Source organism: Castanea sativa, chromosome 2 (assembly GCF_040712315.1).
Source record: "Castanea sativa cultivar Marrone di Chiusa Pesio chromosome 2, ASM4071231v1".
In the NCBI taxonomy this organism is placed as follows: domain Eukaryota; kingdom Viridiplantae; phylum Streptophyta; class Magnoliopsida; order Fagales; family Fagaceae; genus Castanea; species Castanea sativa.
Genome location: NC_134014.1, coordinates 24,322,724 through 24,343,293, shown reverse-complemented (window position 1 = coordinate 24,343,293; position 20,570 = coordinate 24,322,724). Strand labels below are relative to the sequence as shown.

General features: G+C 32.5%; 1 protein-coding gene across 1 annotated transcript; it reads right to left on the bottom strand.

Moving 5' to 3' along the window:
• Window positions 1-8,600: 8,600 nt before the first annotated feature.
• Window positions 8,601-11,358, bottom strand: LOC142626082 (chalcone synthase 1). The gene is made up of 2 exons (XM_075799858.1): window positions 11,082-11,358; window positions 8,601-9,780 (listed from the first exon to the last, which is right to left on the bottom strand). Exons 1-2 carry the CDS (start codon window positions 11,257-11,259, stop codon window positions 8,789-8,791), a joined length of 1,170 nt encoding a protein of 389 aa, XP_075655973.1. The 5' UTR covers window positions 11,260-11,358; the 3' UTR covers window positions 8,601-8,788.
• Window positions 11,359-20,570: the final 9,212 nt, after the last annotated feature.

Genomic DNA, 20,570 nt, shown 5'->3' with positions numbered 1-20,570 from the left:
TTTAATGACAAAGGGATTTGATGATACCCCTGGAATGCGTCCAAGAAGCTCATTCGGGGATGTCCCACAGTCGCATCCACCAGTTGATCAATTCTGGGTATAGGGAAGGGATCCTTGGGACATGCCTTATTCATATCTGTAAAATCAATACAGACTCTCCATTTCCCATTCTTCTTTTTTACCACGACAGTATTGGCCAGCCACTCAAGATAGAAGATCTCCTTGATCGCACCAGCTTGCTTTAGCTTACTAACCTCCTCTTTAACTGCCTCTGCGTGCTCTTGAGATGCTCGTCGAGGAGGCTGCTGTCTAGGCGTCGCATGGGGGTTAATATTCAAATGGTGGCAGATAACTTCTGGATTAATTCCTGGTACGTCATAAGTCGTCCATGCAAAAACATCAATATTATCCTGCAAGAATTGAACCAACTCTTCTCTTTCCTGTATCGGCAGCTTGGATCCGACTTGAAAATATTTCTCTTTATCTTCCCCAATAAATACCTTGGCTAGCTGCTCGGCAAAGCCTTCATCCTCATCTAGGCCGACTTCCCGAGCAGCCTCCTTTAATTGCTATGATGTCTCAAGAACTTCCCCTTCCAACGATCCTCGGCCTGTTCGAAGAGTGGCAGACGTTAGACATTTCCTAGCTACCATTTGACTGCCATGTAGTATTCCCACGTTTCCTCATATAGGGTATTTCACCATTACGTGTAAAGTAGATGAAACTGCCTCCATTGCATGCAGCCAAGGTCTAGCCAAAATGGCTGTGTACGGGGAGTATGCCATAACAACTATGAAGTTTACCTGTACTTCGGAACCCTCCACCTGCACAGGCAACCTAATCATTCCTCGTGGGATCACCTGCTTTCCATCAAAACCGACCAACGGATGGTCATATTTTTCCAAATCTTCTTCTCTCAACCTCAATCCATTAAATAGGTCCGGATACATAATCTTGGCACCACTTCCATCATCCACCAAGATTCGTTTCATATCATATCCCCCGATACGAACTGTAACGACCAAGGCGTTATCGTGGGGTTGAAACGTGCCTTCTTTATCCTTATTAGAAAATCCCAATATGGGCATCGCCGAGAACTTCATTCTTTTATTTGCTTGATTACTTTCTTCTATGACCTCATTTCCACATTTGTTTTGAACGGTCATGACCCGAGAAGGTTTCCCAAATCCTCCTCTCGGCTGGGTCAAGATGACGTTAATAGTGCCTAGAGATGGTTGAAGGGCATGACCCCAATATTTCCGAGTGTCTAGTTGTTCCCTTTTCCCATCCAGCTTTGCCAATAAATGATTGATCTTCCCAGCCTTAATCAATTGATTCAGATGATCGCGCAGTGTCCGACACTCCTCTGTGGTATGTCCTTTATCCTGATGATAATGGCAATGGAGATTTTGATTTCTCATAGCTGCATCGCCACTTATTTTGTTGGGTGGCCTAAAGTATGGCTCGTGCCGAATCTTCTCCAATATATGATGCACGGGTTCCTTGAATAAGGAGTTAATTAGAGGCATTTCGGCAGTCATCGGGCGGCTTGAAAAGTTTCGTTTAGGCCGACTATCTTGAAACCCCCCTCCCCGAGGATCCTTCCTCTCTGGATACACTTTCATCTTTCCTTTACTTTGCAACTGGTCCTCTTCTACCCGTTTATACTTGTCTATCCGGTCCATGAGTTGACGCATATCTACCGCGGCCTTCATCGTCAAAGACTTCCTTAACCCATGCTCCGTGGGAAGGCCCACTTTAAAAGTTCTCACAGCTACGCTCTCCACATCTCCATCAATTTCATTATACATTTCCCAATACCGATCAGAATAGGTCTTGAGTGTTTCACCTTCCCTCATAGTCATAGACAATAGAACGTCCAAGGGTTTAGGAATCCTCGTACAAGTTATGAACCTAGCTCCAAATGCCCTAGTCAATTCTTCAAAAGACTTCAGAGAACCTTCAGCCAGAGCATCAAACCACCTCATGGCCACAGGCCCCAAACTAGAGGGAAACACTCTGCATATCAACGCCTCATTGTGTGAGTAAACGGCCATCTTTAGACTAAAATGACTAACGTGTTCCACAAGGTCAGTCCTCCCATTGTACATAGTAAAAATGGGCTGAGAAAACCTACGAGGCAGTTTCGCCCTATTAATCCCGATCACGAAAGGGGATTTGGCGATTTGCCTTAGGGCTTTACCCATTGCATCGCTTCCATCATCATGATATATCCCATCGGTAGTTGGCCTCCCCATCTCCCTCTCCTTCTTTGCCCTAACACCCGAAGATACGCTGACACGGGTTGCACTCCGAGTAGGCTCAAACATTGGGGGCTCATTTCCTCCAAGGTTTGCTTCCGAACTATTACTGGAATCACAAGCATGACTCTTACGTCTCCGTTTTCTACTATCCACACGCTTGCGCAAGTAAGCTATCTCAGATTGCATTTGTTGCAACACCTCATCGCGAGACATGTGCCCCTCAGTTGGTGATCGCTGTTCAGCCCCCCGTCTACTGTCATGTGCTTCCGCCACCACTGAGATATGTCCCTTCCCTTTTCCTTGCTGGAAACCTGCAGTTACATCCCTGCTTCGGGAATTTACTGATTCTTCCCCTTCTAGATACGCCTCCGCCATATATTTCTAAATGGAATGTGTTACGTTGTTGTTGTTCCCACAGACGACGCCAATTGTAAGGACCAAAAACGCATAAAATCAGCTTAGAGACTTCGCTGTTCGTTTATTCACTAAAGGTCCAAATACAATACATTTGGTAGAGAGGATTCAACAACAAAAGTCCCCCCTCCGTAGTTTCCTGATTCCTATTTATATCATTTGTTCCTTTCATCGTGGCCTTACACCTTGCAATCTACTATGTTTTTCCCCCTGACACCTGTCTGTCGGTAATGGAGCAAAGTTCTAGCTTTGCGTTCAGCACTGTTCAAGTGATATCTACATTAATGCAACGGATTGAGTTGGTACCTTCTAATTAATGCGGCCAGAATGGTTGTTGCCGGGCATTTAATGCAACCCTCTAAATTAGCCTCCCACATTCAGATATTTGCAACCCTTATGTCAGCAGCGCCCATGCCACTTCATCTTCGGGTATCTCCGGGTAAATTCCCTTACTCCTTTACTTCAGCTTGCTTAATGCATGTCGGCCTTCCTTTCCTCGGGTCTTCAGGTTCTTGGGTCCTCGGAACCTCACAGTAGTCATATTAATATTTTTAGTAGAAGTTGTAGCCATTGGCTACAACTAAGTTTGCAGCCAAATTTTTTCTTTTTCTTTTTTATTGATTTTTTTTTTGTTTTAAATTTAGAACAAATAAAAATACAATTATACTTAACACATAATTTTATTCTTTTAAAAATTGTACATAAATTGACAACAATAGCCAAACCACATTAAATGTTGGAGTGGGCATGACCCTCAAGAAATTTAAAATTTTCTAGTACATATCCCAAAAATAACACTATGTTTGGGAGTTTATAAAACAATGAAATATGATGGAATGGATAATTTATGAGATAATGGATTGAAATGCAATTGAACATGATTTATATTGTATAATGTGTTTGGGAGTCAATAAAAACAGTAGCATAAGGGAAAAAGAATAGTTTTATTATTATAACATTCACCTTTTATTCCCCCCCCCCCCTCCTGAAAATATGGACAAAATCGTTATTTCAATTTCACTTTATTAAAAGGAGAATGTTAACCAGCACCGCTTGGTGCTGGTTAAGTGCAGAAAAGACAAAAAAAAATTTGTCAAAAAAAGTATAAAAAAAAAAATCTCAAATAGTACCTACAAAACTGAAAAATTGATATAAATTGAAAAAAAAGACAAAAATTGTGTCAGAAAAAAGAAAAAAAATTTGTACTTAATGGGCACCGTGCGGTGCCTGTTAGCACAATCCTTATTAAAACAATGAGCGTTTCTTTAACTTTCTCATAACCATTCCATACTTTCCTATGAAACTTCCAAATAAGGGAGGCCAAACTTTCCTATGAAACTTCCAAATAAGGGAGGTGATGAATTATTCTTAAAAAATTTCTTTATAATCCATCCGAACCCATTTATTTCCACCCTTTCAAATGAATCGAACAGTTTATCCCTCCCTATTTTTTTTATTTATTTATTTGGCTGAATAAGATATTCTATTAACAAGTAAAGGAGGACACCCACAAACAAAACCAAGAAGAAGGGATGGGACTTATTCAACTCCTCCTTCCACAAAGCCCCCCCAAATTTAAGCTGCCCAATGCCCGTCCACAAGTAAGCCATTGGTTAGTTGACCCAATAGCCCAAAAAAGAAAAAGAAAAAATGGCTTAGAGGCCCACTAATTTAGAATAAATAGCTCAAACTTTTATTAAACAAATGGTTCATTTACGTCAAACTGAAAGAAGTTTTTTTTTTGGCTGAAAACTGAAAGAATTTTTTTTTTTTAAAACACACACACACATATATAGGAGAAGGGGATGAGATAAGAGAATATATTAAAACTGCATGCGGTAGTTAGTGTCGCGGAGGAAGTGATAAACCCCTTCTCAATATTACACCTTACTGATGTGGGACGACTTAACAACACTGAGTATCTTTTTTTGAAAGACACACATACACATATATAGGGAAAGAGGGATGAGAAGTTTGAAAAGTAAATGGCAAGAGTAGAAATTACTAAAGTCAATGATAACATAAGATGAGATTTTTTTGATCATAATGAAATCAAAATGATGTGCAAAATGAGAAATTATTGAATACTCCGAAAATACCATAAATACGTACTTCCTTCTTTCACATGAATTGTGAGTCCCACCATAAATTTAATTAGTGGAACTCACTTTTATATAAGAGCGGAGAGTACGTATTTATGATATTTTCGTAGTACTCAATAATTACTAGTGCAAAACTTACCATTTGTGGCCGTGAACTATTCTACTTTTTGGCCAAATCCCTTTGTTTAATTAAATTAATTTTTATTTTGTTATAACTTTCAAATTAACAATCAAAATAAGGTCTTGTTACTTCTAGGACATTTCTTAAAGTCGGACATGGCTTGTGTCTAATGTACTAGACACATTAGGATACGTTCACGTGTCTGCATCCTAATGTGTCCAATGCAACTGTTGCACTAGACACAATTTCAACCTTTTAAAGTCAATTATATTGCCTTATATAAATTTCTCAAATTTGGTGATTTTCCTCTTCTTTTTTTTTAACCTAATTTCATACGTAACATGATTAGGGTTTCCTAACTATCCTAAGATGTCATTTACATAAATTAGTGGTTATAGGATCTTGGGCATTCAAACTATTTAATAATAAATTTACAAAAAGTGTTTCTCTTATTATTATTTTTTTTGGGTTAAATTCCATTAAAATTTTCCTTGTGAATGTAAGGAGTTCATAAAAAATTTATGGGTTGGGTTTATTCTTGAATAGATGTGTTCAATTTCTTAGGGCTACCCCTTTGCATCACCTCTCTTCCCAAAAAATTGACTTTAGAATTCTTTTTGCTAATATATACAAACATTAACAAACTTTCATTACAAAAATTTGAATAGTAGATTTTGTGAGCAAGTAATGAAACTCCATATTGGTAAGTTCAACTATATATAGGTTTTAAGGATATTTACAAATCATTCAACGTTGATCATGTATGCAATTTGGTTTAAAAGTTTTATCCTATTGAGCAATATAAACAATTATTCAAGATTTCAATTGCAACATTATAAGCTTGATATATCGAAGCATCCAAATTTCCAAAATATGTACGATGGGGATAGCTCTTTTAATTATGCTTGTCCGTTATATGAGTCAAGTAATATGAATTTCCACTGGGTTTATCATACATGCCTATTTTTTAGCACACGACAAATAAGACGACCTTCCATGTAGGATGAAGACGATGGATGACTGCCTAACATCCAAAGAGACATAGAAGAGGGTAGTAGGGGTGAGCAAAACGTTACCGGAGCCGACCCAACCGACCGGCGCCGACGACACCGTCCCGACACCAGCGCCGACCGACTGAGCCGAGGCCGGCGTTCGGAGGGTGAAGCCCGTTCCGATGCCGGTGCGGTGTAGTCACCGAATTGAGAAATCCAAAACCGCTGAGCCGAGCCGAACTGAACCGATCCCAGGTTCTGATTTTAAATTTTTTTTGGTAAAACGACGACGCGTATGGGTGTTATAAAAAAAGAAAAAAAGCAAAACGTTGTGTTTTAGTCTAGGTTTTAGATTCTTAGGGTATAAATTCACTCTTTTCTCTCAAAAATCAGAATCGTTTCTCTCTCTCTCTTGCTCTCGCCTCTTGCTTGATGCAGCTCTCGCCGTCGCCTGACGCAGCAACACCTCCGCCTCGCCTGAGCTCTCGCTGTCGCTCACCAGTTACTGCAAAACAACAGTAAGCCTCTCGGGTTGGATAGGTGTTTCCTATTTGTCTTCGTGTTGGATAGTTATTTGTCTTCGTATAGGTCCTGTTGGATACTGGATAGGTGTTTGTCTTCATGTTGGATACTGGATAGCTGTTTGTATTTGTGTTTTTGCTTTTCAGTTTTGTTTTCCTTTTCATTTGTTTTTTGTTTGGGAAAGCATGAAAAGATTTTAATAGATTTATTTGTTTTCCTTTGCATTCCTTCTTGTTGTTCAGATTAGAATAGATTTATTGTTTTTGCTTCTACTATTTGGGCTCTTTTTTGTAACTGGATCCGGCCCATTTTTTGCCCAGGTTTGGGATCAGTACTGTTTGTGTTTGGGGGAACAGATTTTTTTTTATAAAGTTGCTGTTGAACAGATTTTTTTTTAGGTTGAACAGATTTTTTTATTAAAAAAAAAAAAAGATTGTTAATGTTTCAAACTGACCAAAACCGATTAAACCGAGCCGATCAAACCGCACTGCTATAGGTTGAAAAACCGACCCTAATCGGTATGCATCGGTTTTAATTATTATAAAACCGATCCCTATCGGTTCGGTAGCAAATTTAAAAAAAAACCGAGCCGACCGAACCGCGCACACCCCTAGAGGGTAGTTGGACGAGATCTACAAATAGAAAGGCACGGCCACCTAAACTAAAGTGCGAGATTCTTGCCTCATCAACCCACGATTTGTAGTAGTGGCCATTAAATCATGAGATTTGTGCCCTTTAACCCAAATTATGTTATGACTTTAGATGGTAGGAGGAATCAGGAAGTGAATGGGCAAGAAAGACCTTTACATAAACACCGTACAAATAATACTAGTGCTCTTCAATTGAGTGTTATGTTTTGCAAGTCTTCCAAAGCTCTTGCTTGGACAAGTGGCCCATTGAGATTCTTGCATTATCAATGTATACAATATCTGAGCTACACAAGGAATCAATTAACATTTTCAAGAAAGTAAAAAATTTATCATTTGATTGATAGGCTGTTTCATTGTAGGTTGACTCCTCCAATTATAAGAAATAATAAAACAAGTTTTTTCAATGATAAAACTTTTAAAATATAGACTTTGTGATAAACTTAAGGATGCTTTTTTGGCAAACAATTTGATGAAGAAAAATGAAAAATCAGTAAGACTTCTACTATAATTATACTAATAATAAAAGTATAACTTTGAAATATATAATTATACTAATATATGCTCATTGCTTATGAGAGTTTTGGATATATTATTTTTTTCAGAAATTATTTGGTATGTATTAATCGAAACCAACAATTTAGCTCAACTGGTAAGTCTCTGATAATTTATTATATAATATATTTATGAGATAATTTACTATATTATTAGAAAAATAACATTGGTATGCTTTCAACCCTCCATTAGCTACTAAGAAATAAGAATTATAAAATATACTTCACAATATCATAAAATAGAAATATAATATATTTACTAGCCTCACGCGCATGCTCAGAGACTGTACTATTTTTTGGGTAAAGATTAATAATTTACATTTATTATAATTTGAGATTTATACTTTTTCCAATCACAAAAAAAAAAAAAAAAATCTAAGAATGTGATGAATACGTGGGGTGAGTTTTGTAGATTGAAAGAGTTTTAAAATTAACAAAAAAGTGATCCTATTTTGTAGGGAGTTAGTAAGTAGAAGTAGGAATTTAAATCAACCTACAAGTATAAGTTTATTAGAAGTAGGAAGGCATTTTAAATTAGAAGTAAGAATTTATCATTTTTGTCAATTTACCATTTTAACCACATTTTTAAGTTTTAGGTAGGGGTATTTTTGACATTAAAAAAAGCAACAACTTTCTTTTGCCAATTTACTATTTTAACCCAATTTTTAAGTTATTGGTTAATTAATTTAGGGTATTTTGATAGGAAAAAAATCAATAACTAATTCTCTGAATCCTCCTAATATATATATATATATATATATATATATATATATAGATAATTTACTATATTATTAGAAAAATAACATTGGTATGTTTTCAACCCTCCATTGGCTAAGAATTATAAAATTTACTTCACCATATCATTAAACAGAACAGAAATTATTATTATATATATATAGATAATTTACTATATTATTAGAAAAATAACATTGGTATGTTTTCAACCCTCCATTGGCTAAGAATTATAAAATTTACTTCACCATATCATAAAACAGAACAGAAATTATTATATCATAATAGTAGTTGGTACATGGTAGCTGGCTCTGTTGTAATAAACAATCTACAACATTAAAATAAAATATAACATACCCAGTGATGGCTTATAAGCGGTAAACAAAAGCCAAAGAAAGCAAGAGCAGTAAAAATGGAGCAAAAGAAATCAATATGGGGCTTTAAGAAGAGACACTGTGGAGCACAACAGTCTCGACGGTGAGCCCAGGGCCGAACCCAAATAGCACACCCCACTCGAGCCCCTCGCCGGTGGTCTTGAGCCCATCTTCCTTAGACTTCTTCCTCATTTCATCCAAAATAAACAAAACACAAGCACTTGACATGTTGCCATACTCACTAAGCACATGACGTGTGGCACGCATCTTTTCGGGCTTGAGGCCCAATTTGAGCTCTACTTGGTCCAAGATAGCAGGCCCACCAGGATGTGCAATCCAGAAAAGGGAGTTCCAATCGGAGATACCCAGAGGTTGGAATGCCTCAGCTAGGCTCTTCTCAATGTTCTTTGAAATGAGGCCAGGAACATCCTTTAGGAGATGAAATGTAAGCCCAACTTCACGAAGATGCCCATCAATAGCTCCATCGCTATCAGGAAGAATGGTTTGGCTAGCAGAGACCAATTCAAATAAAGGCTTCTCAACCTCAGGAATCGGGTCAGCCCCAATTATAATAGCAGCTGCACCATCACCAAATAAAGCCTGACCCACAAGACTATCAAGGTGGGTATCACTAGGCCCACGGAATGTGACAGCAGTGATTTCAGAGCACACAACAAGTACACGAGCACCCTTGTTATTCTCAGCCAAGTCTTTGGCTAAACGTAGAACCGTGCCACCAGCAAAGCAACCTTGTTGGTACATCATCAGCCTCTTAACTGAAGGGCGTAGGCCCAAAAGCTTAGTGAGTTGGTAATCAGCACCAGGCATGTCCACACCACTAGTGGTGCAAAAGACTAGGTGGGTAATCTTGGACTTGGGCTGGCCCCATTCCTTGATGGCCTTTGTGGCTGCTTCTTTGCCTAGCCTTGGTACTTCTACAACCACCATGTCTTGCCTTGCATCCAATGAAGGTGCCATGTATTCGCATACATGTGGGTTTTCTTTTAGGATCTCTTCTGTCAAATACATATACCTCTTCTTTATCATGGATTTGTCACCTGAAATTGCATGCTCACGATAATTACCAACCATTTCTATTACTAAACTGAATTAAAAAAAATTTGTTTGATTAAAGCATAATTGAGGTTCTTTTTTTTTTCTTTCTTACCATTCATTTGTTTGAAACCTCAAATTAAAAGTTATTTGGTTGTCAGACCGAACATAATTGATTTTAATTATGTTAACCTTAATATATAGGTCATAGAGAATTCTAGAAGAAGGGGACACATTATCTTCTTCTTCTTTTTTTGTTTAAGTAATTTGTTTTGCTAGCTCGGTAGCTATGAACAATTGATCAATATGCCGCTTCCCTATTTTATGAGTAAAAATTTTAAACTAATATTCTCGTATTTATATAAACTCCTATATATTGTATGAAATTAAAATATTTCGAAAAAAATTCTTTTTGGAGGGGATATTTGTATTGTATTTGAAAATATAATACTTATTTTATTTTTATTATTATACTTGTATAAAAGTATTATTGAGTTTAAATTTAATATTGTCTATACCATATAGTTGTTTATTATATCAAATTGTATTTCTATAATTGATCAACGAACTATTAAATTAATGATTTCATATATTTATTCTATTGATTTTTTTTATTATATAATTTGGATGATTGGATCTTAACATAAAATATGTTTTTTTTTTCACTATTACTTTTCTTGAAAGTATATGACCAAAATTTGAAGAAAAGTAATAAAGAAAAAATATGTTATTTCTTTTCTTATAGTACTCAATATATTTAATTACTTAATTACAATAGTTGGCCTTATAAAATATTTTCTTATAAAACTCTCTTAAAATAACATAAGTATGCCATTAAATTGAAATATATTAAAAGAAATGATTTTAACATATATGTTTTGTTACAGGTTTTTTGTTTAGCTTTTATCTTAGTTTGCTTATATACAACTTATCAAAGTCTTTTTTTCTTTCAAAGTACAAATATACTTTAACTTATTTTGTGAAAAAAGAAGAAGAAAGAAGCAAAATATGTTAATGCTAAATCGGATAATGGTGGAACTTTCTTGATATTTTGGCCCATATCCAATCCATACTACATCAATATGTATTTCTATTTATTCTTAAAAATTTTATGTTGAATTTTAAAAAAATTATTAAAATGTGCATTAAACCTAAGTAATAATATATGCGTATATAATTAACTACAAGAAGAATCTAAGTAATTATTAAAATGTGCGTATATAACAATATATGCAATTTGATCTGCCAGAATCTAAGTAATAATTAACTACAAGAAGAAGTTAAAAAAAGTGATAGAGCTGCTTACACATGCGCTTGAATTTCTCTTTGAGCTCAGTCTTGTGCTCGCTATTGGTGATGCGGAAGTAATAGTCAGGGTAAGTGCTTTGGTCTACACAATTGGGAGGAGTAGCAGTTCCAATAGCCATGACTGTGGCAGGACCCTCAGCCCTTTGAAGTTTACGTACTTCATCAACAGTCACCATTTTTTTGTTCTTTCTCTAAAAGAAAAGCTCAAAGCTTAGCACCTTCTCTACCTAGTTGCAGTGGCTACGATTGTATTTAAGTTGTGGGTGTCACAATATGTTGGGAAGGAGTGTTTTTATATATAGGTATTTTTGAGAGGAAGGGAGGGTAGCTGGGGATCACGTGCTTGACCAATGCCTTATGTGAAGCTCCAAACTCCATCAACTACTACAAACTAGTGAGGCTGCTGGCTGGCACGTGACAAGTGAGTTGGTAAGTTTGCCTCTCAAACCCACCACATGATTTTCTTATTGGTTGGTCTGGTCTAAGTTTGCGCTCTCCTTCTCACTTACCAAACAAAACAACTCTCTATATCCTGTATCGTCATCATCATCCCCTATTAACCAACCAAACCCTTTGTATTGGAATTTGGACCCTTCTCACTTTTGTATTTTGATTTTTGTGTACCCATGCATGACAACCCCAAAACTATCACCCCCAAATTTTAGACACTTGTGTAATATGTCACACGGTAGAAGGTTTTTTTTTTTTTAATATGTAATGGACACTGACCACTATTTAAATTTTGCAAGGTAGTTATTATGAAATTTAAATTATATAAAATTAAATAAAAAAATTTTATATATTGACAAAAAAAAAACATAAATACATAAAATTTTGCAATTTTCTTCTACGAGTTTTTTTTTTTTGAATTTGTTACATAATAGTCTCATTATCAATACTACAAATTATATATTTTTCAAAATCATATTCTTCTAAAAAAACAGTTTAATAAAATTTTTCTTGAGCTTTTCCTTTGTGTTTGTAAAGGCCTAATATATTGTTAAGGAGACCAAAGTTTAAGGATACAATTTGGTTACAAACTTTTTTTTTTTTTGAGAAGAAATTTGGCTATACAAACTTAATTGTAGCTTAAGGCTACAACTCTCACTAAACAAATTAATATGACTACATATTTTGAAAATCTAATAGTTAAATTACATGTTCTTTATGTTTTTTAAAAATATCGAATTTTTAGTAAAAAAAAAATCAAATTTCATTCTAATCAGATGTTACTTACTATTTGATCCATAAACTTCTTTTTGTGTATAATTCTAGACTAAAAAAACTTAAAATTTAAACATTTAATTGATGACATAGCTATTGATATTTGATTTTATTGATATCTAATTTGCAAGCATGAAGGATATAAGAAGACAATGTAATATAATGGTGGATTTAATAAAAAAAAATTAAGTCAAGTTGTAGCCTTAATCTACAATCAAGTTTGTTACCAAATTTTGTCCAAAGTTTATTTACATTGGGCCTAGAAAAATTTAGGATGATCACCTTTTTTTTTTAAAGTTAAAAGATCATAAAATTTTTATTTTTTTATATATAATAATTATTTTTTTCCAAGTCAGGGCGATCCTGTGACCACCTTGACATCAATGTAGAGCCATCCCTAGCATTCGTGGAGGTAAAATAACATAAGTCCCAAATTTTGCAACCAAACCCATAAAAATCATCCGATTTATCATGCATTTATCATGCAAAATGTATTTTGTTATCATACTTGTGCAAATATACACAAGCATTATTTTTATATATTTCAATTTTTATTCTTTCTTTGCGTTTTTGGAAGATGAAAGAAGAAATAGATAGTAGCGTTGTGGTGTGTAAAAGAGAGAAATAATTATAAAAAAATAAAAATAAAAGACTTTTAATAAAATAGAGTTTATAATAAATAATTTGATATAGGTACTTTCAAAAGTAGTTAGCTAAAATAAAAGAAATAGATTTTTATGTTAAAATAGATAAAATCGGAAGGTCAGTATTAGTACTTTTTGGATGAACAAGTCAGTATTAATACTTGTTATGTGAGTCCCTGATAGTTTCATGTCATCAGGGTTTTGATGAGAGGTATAAGGTTTTGGTAATAAAAGGCGTGACCCCCTAATTAGGGTGTTGGAAGGATAACACAATACTTGGATGACTAAAATTATTGAAATTGAAGTGTCATAAGGCTTAAGAATTTGCAGATAACAAGCATTTCTTTCGGAACAGCGTAAAGATTCTGTGTTTTACATCATATCATATCATATACTATATAATAAAAGTTTGTCTTAGAAGCCATAGTTGTGCCAAGTGACTTATCCAAATTGCATAAATTTTTTTAATTTTTTAAAATATATATAATTTTTCTTCTCCTATAATTTCTAAGTTGATAAAAATATTAATACGAGTATAATTCAAACTCTTCATTTGATCCTACATACAAAAATGTCCATCTAATCCATATATATATTAGATAAATTATATTACTTCACGTAAAGATTGTAATTTTTTTTTAGATTTATAAAAAAAATAGATATATATTATTTTTGTTCTTATCTTCTTCTCCTATAATTTCTAATTTAATAAAAATCTTAATTTGATTACAATTCAAATTTTTCATCTAATCCTTATCTTAAAAGTATAAGTTTTGGTCATTCTAATCCTTATCTTTTAATTACTACACGTAAAAATAAAACAACAACATATAGCTAATAAAATTTATTTTCAAGCAAATTATCTTTAATATAATATAAGAGTGTAATTTTGAATAGATTTTCTTTCTTTTAATGTACAACCATTCTTTTTATCTTAAAAAAAATTTGTTCCCTTGGGTCTATCCAAAATAAAATCTCTTAAGGAGTGAGTACTGAGTAGTCCTGTCATCATTTGATGCACAACTATTCTTTATATATATATATAATTGTTCTCCTTGATCTATCCAAAAAATTCTTAGGGAGTGAGTACTGAGTACATGTCGAGATGTCTTGCCCTCAAAAAAGTAAAATCAATTCTAATTAAACTCTTTGTCTCAAACTCAAATTCTTTGAAAGCTCGGATTTGTGTAAATACACAAGAGCTTGTTTAGACCCCCCTAAATTAAAATAACGGCTAGATAGTTTTACTCTAACTTAAACTGCGGTGTGGAACAAGAGTAATAAAGTGCAAATAACTGTTAACACTACTCTAAGCCATATTCATCCATTATCAACAATAAAAAGCAAGCTTAAACAATAGGGAAGAGATATGCAAACACAAGATAACACCAAACCGTGTTATCGAAGAGGAAACCGAAGGACTCGCGAAACTCTCTGTTTGGAAAAAAGTTATGTTTTGCTTTACCAAGTCTTTACCCACACTATATACATCTCCATTACCTACAAATTGTAAAGAATGTCTTTCAGAGAGAAAACCCTAGAAAATACACTTGAGAGTTAAAGATTGTTATACCCACAATCATCTACACATTTCCATGTGGTTTTTCTCAACTCCTACCCAGTGCCGGCTGAAGCTATAGGCTAGCTAGGCCACCGCCTAAGGCCCCACTTATAAGAGAGGCCCCCAAATAGTAATAATATATTATACAATATTGCTTTTTCATCTTAAAAAAAAATTATTACAACCGGCCATAACCAAATCCCATCAAGCCATGAAGGCCCGTTTCTCACAGAGGCCCATTTCTCACAGAAAAAAAAAAAAAATTTACAAACAACCATTACCAAAAATCCCATCAGGCAATGAGTATGTGACATGAAGGCAAAAGGCTAATCCCATCAGGCCATCAACATAGCTTTAGCTTGCAGAAGAAAAGATTACAAACAGCAGAAATCTTTAGCGTGTAGAAGAAAAGATTACAAAAGGCAAAAATAAGAGACAAATAAGAAAAGGCAGAAAAAAGAAAGAAGAAAAAAAACACTCACTCTCTGACTCTCTTCATCTTGATTCTAAAAAAAAAAAACACTCTTTTTAGTTGGCTTACACATCAATTGATTCTTTTAAGTTAAAGTATTGATTCTAGAGACTTCTAGTTCTAGTCTTACACTTTTTTTTCTTTTTTTTTTTTTTTTTTTTTTTTTTTTTTTTTTGTTTTAAAGAAATCAGATTAGTGGTATGGAAGTTAAAGTGTGATCTAGTCCTACACAATTTTTTTTTTTTTAAGAAATCAGATTTAGTGGGATGGAGCCATGGAGGGATAGGGGGCTATTCTTAGTCTTAGTGGATCCAATCAAGTTGAGTCCTACACATTTTGCTAAAAAAAAGGTTTACTGCTACAAAAAAAAAAAGTATTGATAACAAAATTATAAATTTAGAATAATTTACTTTGTATTAATATTAATTTTAATTTTTTCGTGCAGGTTTAAAGTGTAAAGTGATCATATTAAGTAAAATTGCAATTGTGATTTTGATAAACCAGGTTCTATTGTTTTATACATTAAATTTATATTATTCTAGTTAAATTGTAATTTTTTATTATTATAGATTGTGTTTCATTTATTCATAAATATTTTTGAATTACAAATGTCTATTAGAAAATATCTATCTGAATATGAAAAACTAAAAAGAAAAGACAGAGAGAAGAACTAATTGAATCTCAAAAAGGAGCTATGGACAAATTTATTACTAGTAAAAAACAAAATCTTGCAGAAAATTTGAGTGAAGGTTTCATAAATGAACAAGAAATTCATCAAAAAGAGTTAGAAGATAATGAAAATATACAACAAAATGATAATAATGAAGGTGGTCATGATAATGTTCAAACATGTAATGTCACCATTCTTGATAATGAAGCTCAAAATAATTTAGAGGAGAGTGAAAATATTAATGATCAACCTAATTATATTCCTACAAATATTTTTGATCCAAGTCAATGGAAAACCATTGATATAAAATTAAGAGATTTGTTAGTAGAAAATGGTCCAATAAGAGTTGATGATTTAAACTTTCCTATAGATAAGAACTCTAGACATTTTTCTACTACACATTATATTCGAAAATTACCAAATGGGGAGACACATGATAGAAAATAGTTAGTGTATTCGAAAGACCTAGATAAAGTATTTTGTTTTTGTTGCAAGTTGTTTAATTCAAAACATAATACAAATCAACTGGCCAAAATTTAATTAGTAATTTTGCCTCTCAAAAAGCAAGAAAAATCAATTTTAATTGAAAAAAATATATGAATTTATAATTAAATATAATAAAAGGCCCCATTTAAAGCTTTCGCCTAGGGCCCCCAAATTCATTGAGCCGGCCCTGCTCCTACCTCTCCAACCCTACATCCTTGAAAGGTTGATATCTCAAACACTTAACACACCCATTTTGAGTGTAAAGGGACATGTTGTTGGGAAGTATTGGAGGGAGTCATTCATTGGCAGATGCAATCGGGCTGAATTGCGGGATCTGAAAAATTAGAGAAGACAAGGCTCTGAGAAGTCAGTTGGTAGTAAGAGCTTGGAGGGCTCAAGTACATGGGGTAGACTAGACTTGAAGGGTCTTTTGTTATTCATATACTACAACTTTATTCTCTAGTGGATCGAATTCAACTTGGAGGGTCGCAGAGAGGTTTTTTACCGATTTCTTCGATTTCTTCTTCGATAACACGTCTCGGTGTTATCTTGTGTTTATATCTCTCTTCCCTACTCTTTAAGCTTTCTTTTTATTGTTGATAATGGATGAATATGGCTTAGGGTAGTGTTAACGGGTGTTTGCACTTTATGACTCTTGTTCCGCATGTAGTATAAATTATAGTAAAAGCTATTTCGCTGTAATTTTAATTTGGGGGTTTAAACAAGCTCTTGTGTATTTAAACAAATCCGAGCTTTCACTCTTAATAATTAACCCTTCCCACTGTGTTACAATTATTCATAAAGTGAAGGAAAAAAAATGTTAATATCATTTTGTGTTTATCCAAAGATAAATAGAGGAAAGTTGATAAGAAAAATTAAAATTTTGTACTTATCCAAAGATTAGTAGCGGAAAAGTTAATAAGAACAATTAAGATTTTATGTCTATCTCAAAAAATTGCTTCAATTTTTCACTTACCTTCAAGTATATCTAAAACTTGAGATTAGATCATAGGGAATAAAATCAATTGGAAAAAAAAAATTAAATTATAAATATTTTTACTCCGCCTCCCTCGAACTGCTCATTCGGACTATGCTCTCTCTATCATGAAGGTTATATTTTTTGTATTCTTAGTTTTTTTTTAAAGTATGTATATTTTTAGTTGGATGGTTTTGTTCTATAATGGGTTTATTGATTTTTAAGTTTTGAGGTGTATCAGCATCCTTATCCGATAGGAAATGGGTTAGCAATGGAAGCACCACAATGTATTGTACCAGGCCAGATTGTATGGATACTTTAAGGATGCCTACAATGAAAGCTGCAAGTTCTATTTTCCTCTCCAAGGTTATTTAACTCCATCATTTATTCTTTTTTTCTTTTTGGTTTCATTATGTTCATAAAGAACATCATATTTTTTATACTAAAAGTAACTATATTGGACTATTTGAAGCTATAGAGTTTGAAGGAAACTTTGAAAAGCTTAGTTACTATAAACTTGAATTGTTAGAACATAATTAATTAGATCTTCATCAACCATAATCTACTGGGATATTATCACAACAAAGGATTCTCAAGAGGGATAAAAATGTAGTTGGCTTAGCAAGTTTGGGTCAATTGAAATATACAATACTGAAATAAAAGAAGAAGATAATTGCTAAAATGAGATTTATTGAAGGTATAGGGTTAAAAAAAGGATATTGGTCACGATATGGCATGATCAATTGAAGTTTTAATAACCTGACATTATAATCTATATTACAAATGAATCAATTAATCATAATATAGATTGTTGTTCACAAAACTAACCCAAGAGGGATATGCAAGAACTCGCAAAAAGTATTACTTTTTAATCTTCATCACATCTCAATGCTAATGAAGTTATTTTCAGTTATTGATGCAAACTTATTGCCAGGTCTTAACTCTTAGTTTTTCTCTTTCTAAAAAAAATCTCTTAGTTTTTCTCAAAAACTAATATTTACACATTTTGTTTTGATAGGTTGAAATTCGGTGCCTCCTCCCTCGCTTTCAAATATAAAAATTCAACTATTATGTAAATTTTTAATGTTTAGTAATTTGGGTTGTTTATAATTCCTAACTATTAAATTTACCAATTAAATATATTTTATTATTTGATTTTAATAAAATTAAAAAACATTTTCTTATTTTCTTTAGTTTACACATGATTCTTGATTAAGTCGTGCATCACATGGGCATTATACTAGTATTTATTAATACAGATTAATAATACAAGTTACTCGATGGTATCAATGCTAGTTCGAAAATAAGATAAATTGCTTATGTTGGGAGAAGGTATTTTGTATCAAATAATAATATGTTAGCGATATCAAAATCCAATAAGTATGAATCATGTCAGTAAAAAATAACTAACCCACTAATAATTGAAAGACATATGTCAATGGTAGTTATTTTTGCATATATGTCTCTCGTTTATTGAATTTTGATATTGATAATGTGATATCATTTGATACAAAGTATTTTTTTCCTACGTTGGAAGTTCAAAAATGATATTTATTCTAGTAATAATACAATTTGTTCCATGTAAGGACGAATGTCTTGGTGAAATTTAAATAAATAAATAAATAAATAAAAGACTTGGTGGGCATTAGCACTGGCAGAGCAAAATAAATATATTAGAGCCAAGCTAAATCATATACTTATATTATTTATATTATATACTAGTATCACTATACTCGCTTCGTACATGAAATATGACTTTTTTTATTTTTTATTTTGATTTAGTGTCATAATATTTAAAAGTGAGATAGAGATAGTGTTTTAATTCTTAGAATCTTTTTTTATGTTAGTTTTTTGTTTTTTGTTTTTTTTTACATGGAATAATGTTTAAAGGTGAGATAGAGGCAGTGTCTTAATTTTTAGAATATTTCTCTACATGAGAGTTGATAAAAGTCTTAAAATTTGAATTTAAAATTAAAAAAAAAATGGTAATTCATATTGGAGAAGAGAAAGGAAAAAAACTAAAACTTAGGAAATTTTTTTAAAAATATTAAATTATTATTTTAATCGGTTTGTATTTATAAATATAAAATTATTTAACTAAAAGATAAGGGTGTTTTAGAAAATTTAAGAATTTGTGTGAGGATATTTTAGTACGCAAAATGATGAAACACAAACAAGAAATCATGTTATTACTATTAGTGATAGATAAATATAAATAATAAAAATTAGGCTTAAAAGTCATAGTTTCACTAGGTGACTTTACTAAAATTGAATACATCTTACCACACCTAATAACATCTTAATAAATTCCTAATTTAGTTGAATTTATATATGGGCATTAGATTGATTATGTGTGGTTTTGTTTATTCTTAAATATGTAATAAGATGACGTCACATGTTATGATTGGAGGGGTAAAACACGGTTTTTACACCACATCCTTACATAATTTAATCTTTTTTTTTTTTTTTTTAAGCTGTGATCACTAAATTGCAACAATTTTTTCTAAGTTGTGGTTGCGCCAAGTGGTTTCACCAAATTATAACAATATATTAGATCAAAACAATTTTTTAGATAGAGACAACTTATTTGTTCTTATCAATTTTTTTAGATAAAATAACAATAAGTGTTTTAACAAAACATGCAACATACAACTAAATTTCAGTTGATAGAGATAACAATTTTTTTTTATCAATTTCTTTAGATAAAGTAACAATAATTGTTTTATTAAAACATGCAACATGAATCTAAGTTTTAGTTGATAGAGACAATAACTTATTCATTCTTATAAATTTCTCTAAATAAAGTAACAAGGAGTATTTTAACAAAACATATAACATACATCTAAATTTCAGTTGATAGAGACGACAACTTATTTGTTCTAATCAATTTATTTAGATAAAGTAACAATAAGTGTTTTAACAAAACATGCAACATGCATCTAAGTTTCAGAAATTTAGATCCTACTCTAACTAAAATTCTATTGTCAAAATTTCAATACTTATATATATTCACCAATGATTATTTCATAGAATCTCTCTTGCACCCCACATTTTTGGTTTTTGTTTTTTTGAGTTGCAACTTACACACATTATATGTATTGGAATGATATACATGTTGTGTAGAATCATAGGAATTGATAAATTTATGTGATTCTCTCTCTCTCTCTCTCAATTTTTTCCTAATAAACAACTACTCTCATTAATTATTAATTTTTTATATATTAAATGTTAGGATATATTTCCTCAAACTAAGGAATAAAATTAACAATAGTTTAATTTATATAAAAATTTATCATTTAAATTTTAACAAATTTAAATTATATTCAAACTAAAAGTCTATTATAATTTCTTTTAACTTCCTTCCCTAAAAAGAAAAAAAAATCAATTCTAAACTGAAATTCAGAATTGCACACAACACCCCATGCTTTTTTTTTTTTTTTTTTACCTTAATTTG

What these genes read in the sequence shown, in the direction of transcription:
- LOC142626082 (XM_075799858.1), bottom strand. Translation starts at nt 11,259, where the DNA reads ATGGTGACTGTTGATGAAGTACGTAAACTTCAAAGGGCTGAGGGTCCT. An exon ending in AGAGAAATTCAAGCGCATGT is followed by an intron (nt 9,781 to 11,081) that starts GTAAGCAGCTCT and finishes ATGCAATTTCAG; the next exon opens with GTGACAAATCCATGATAAAG.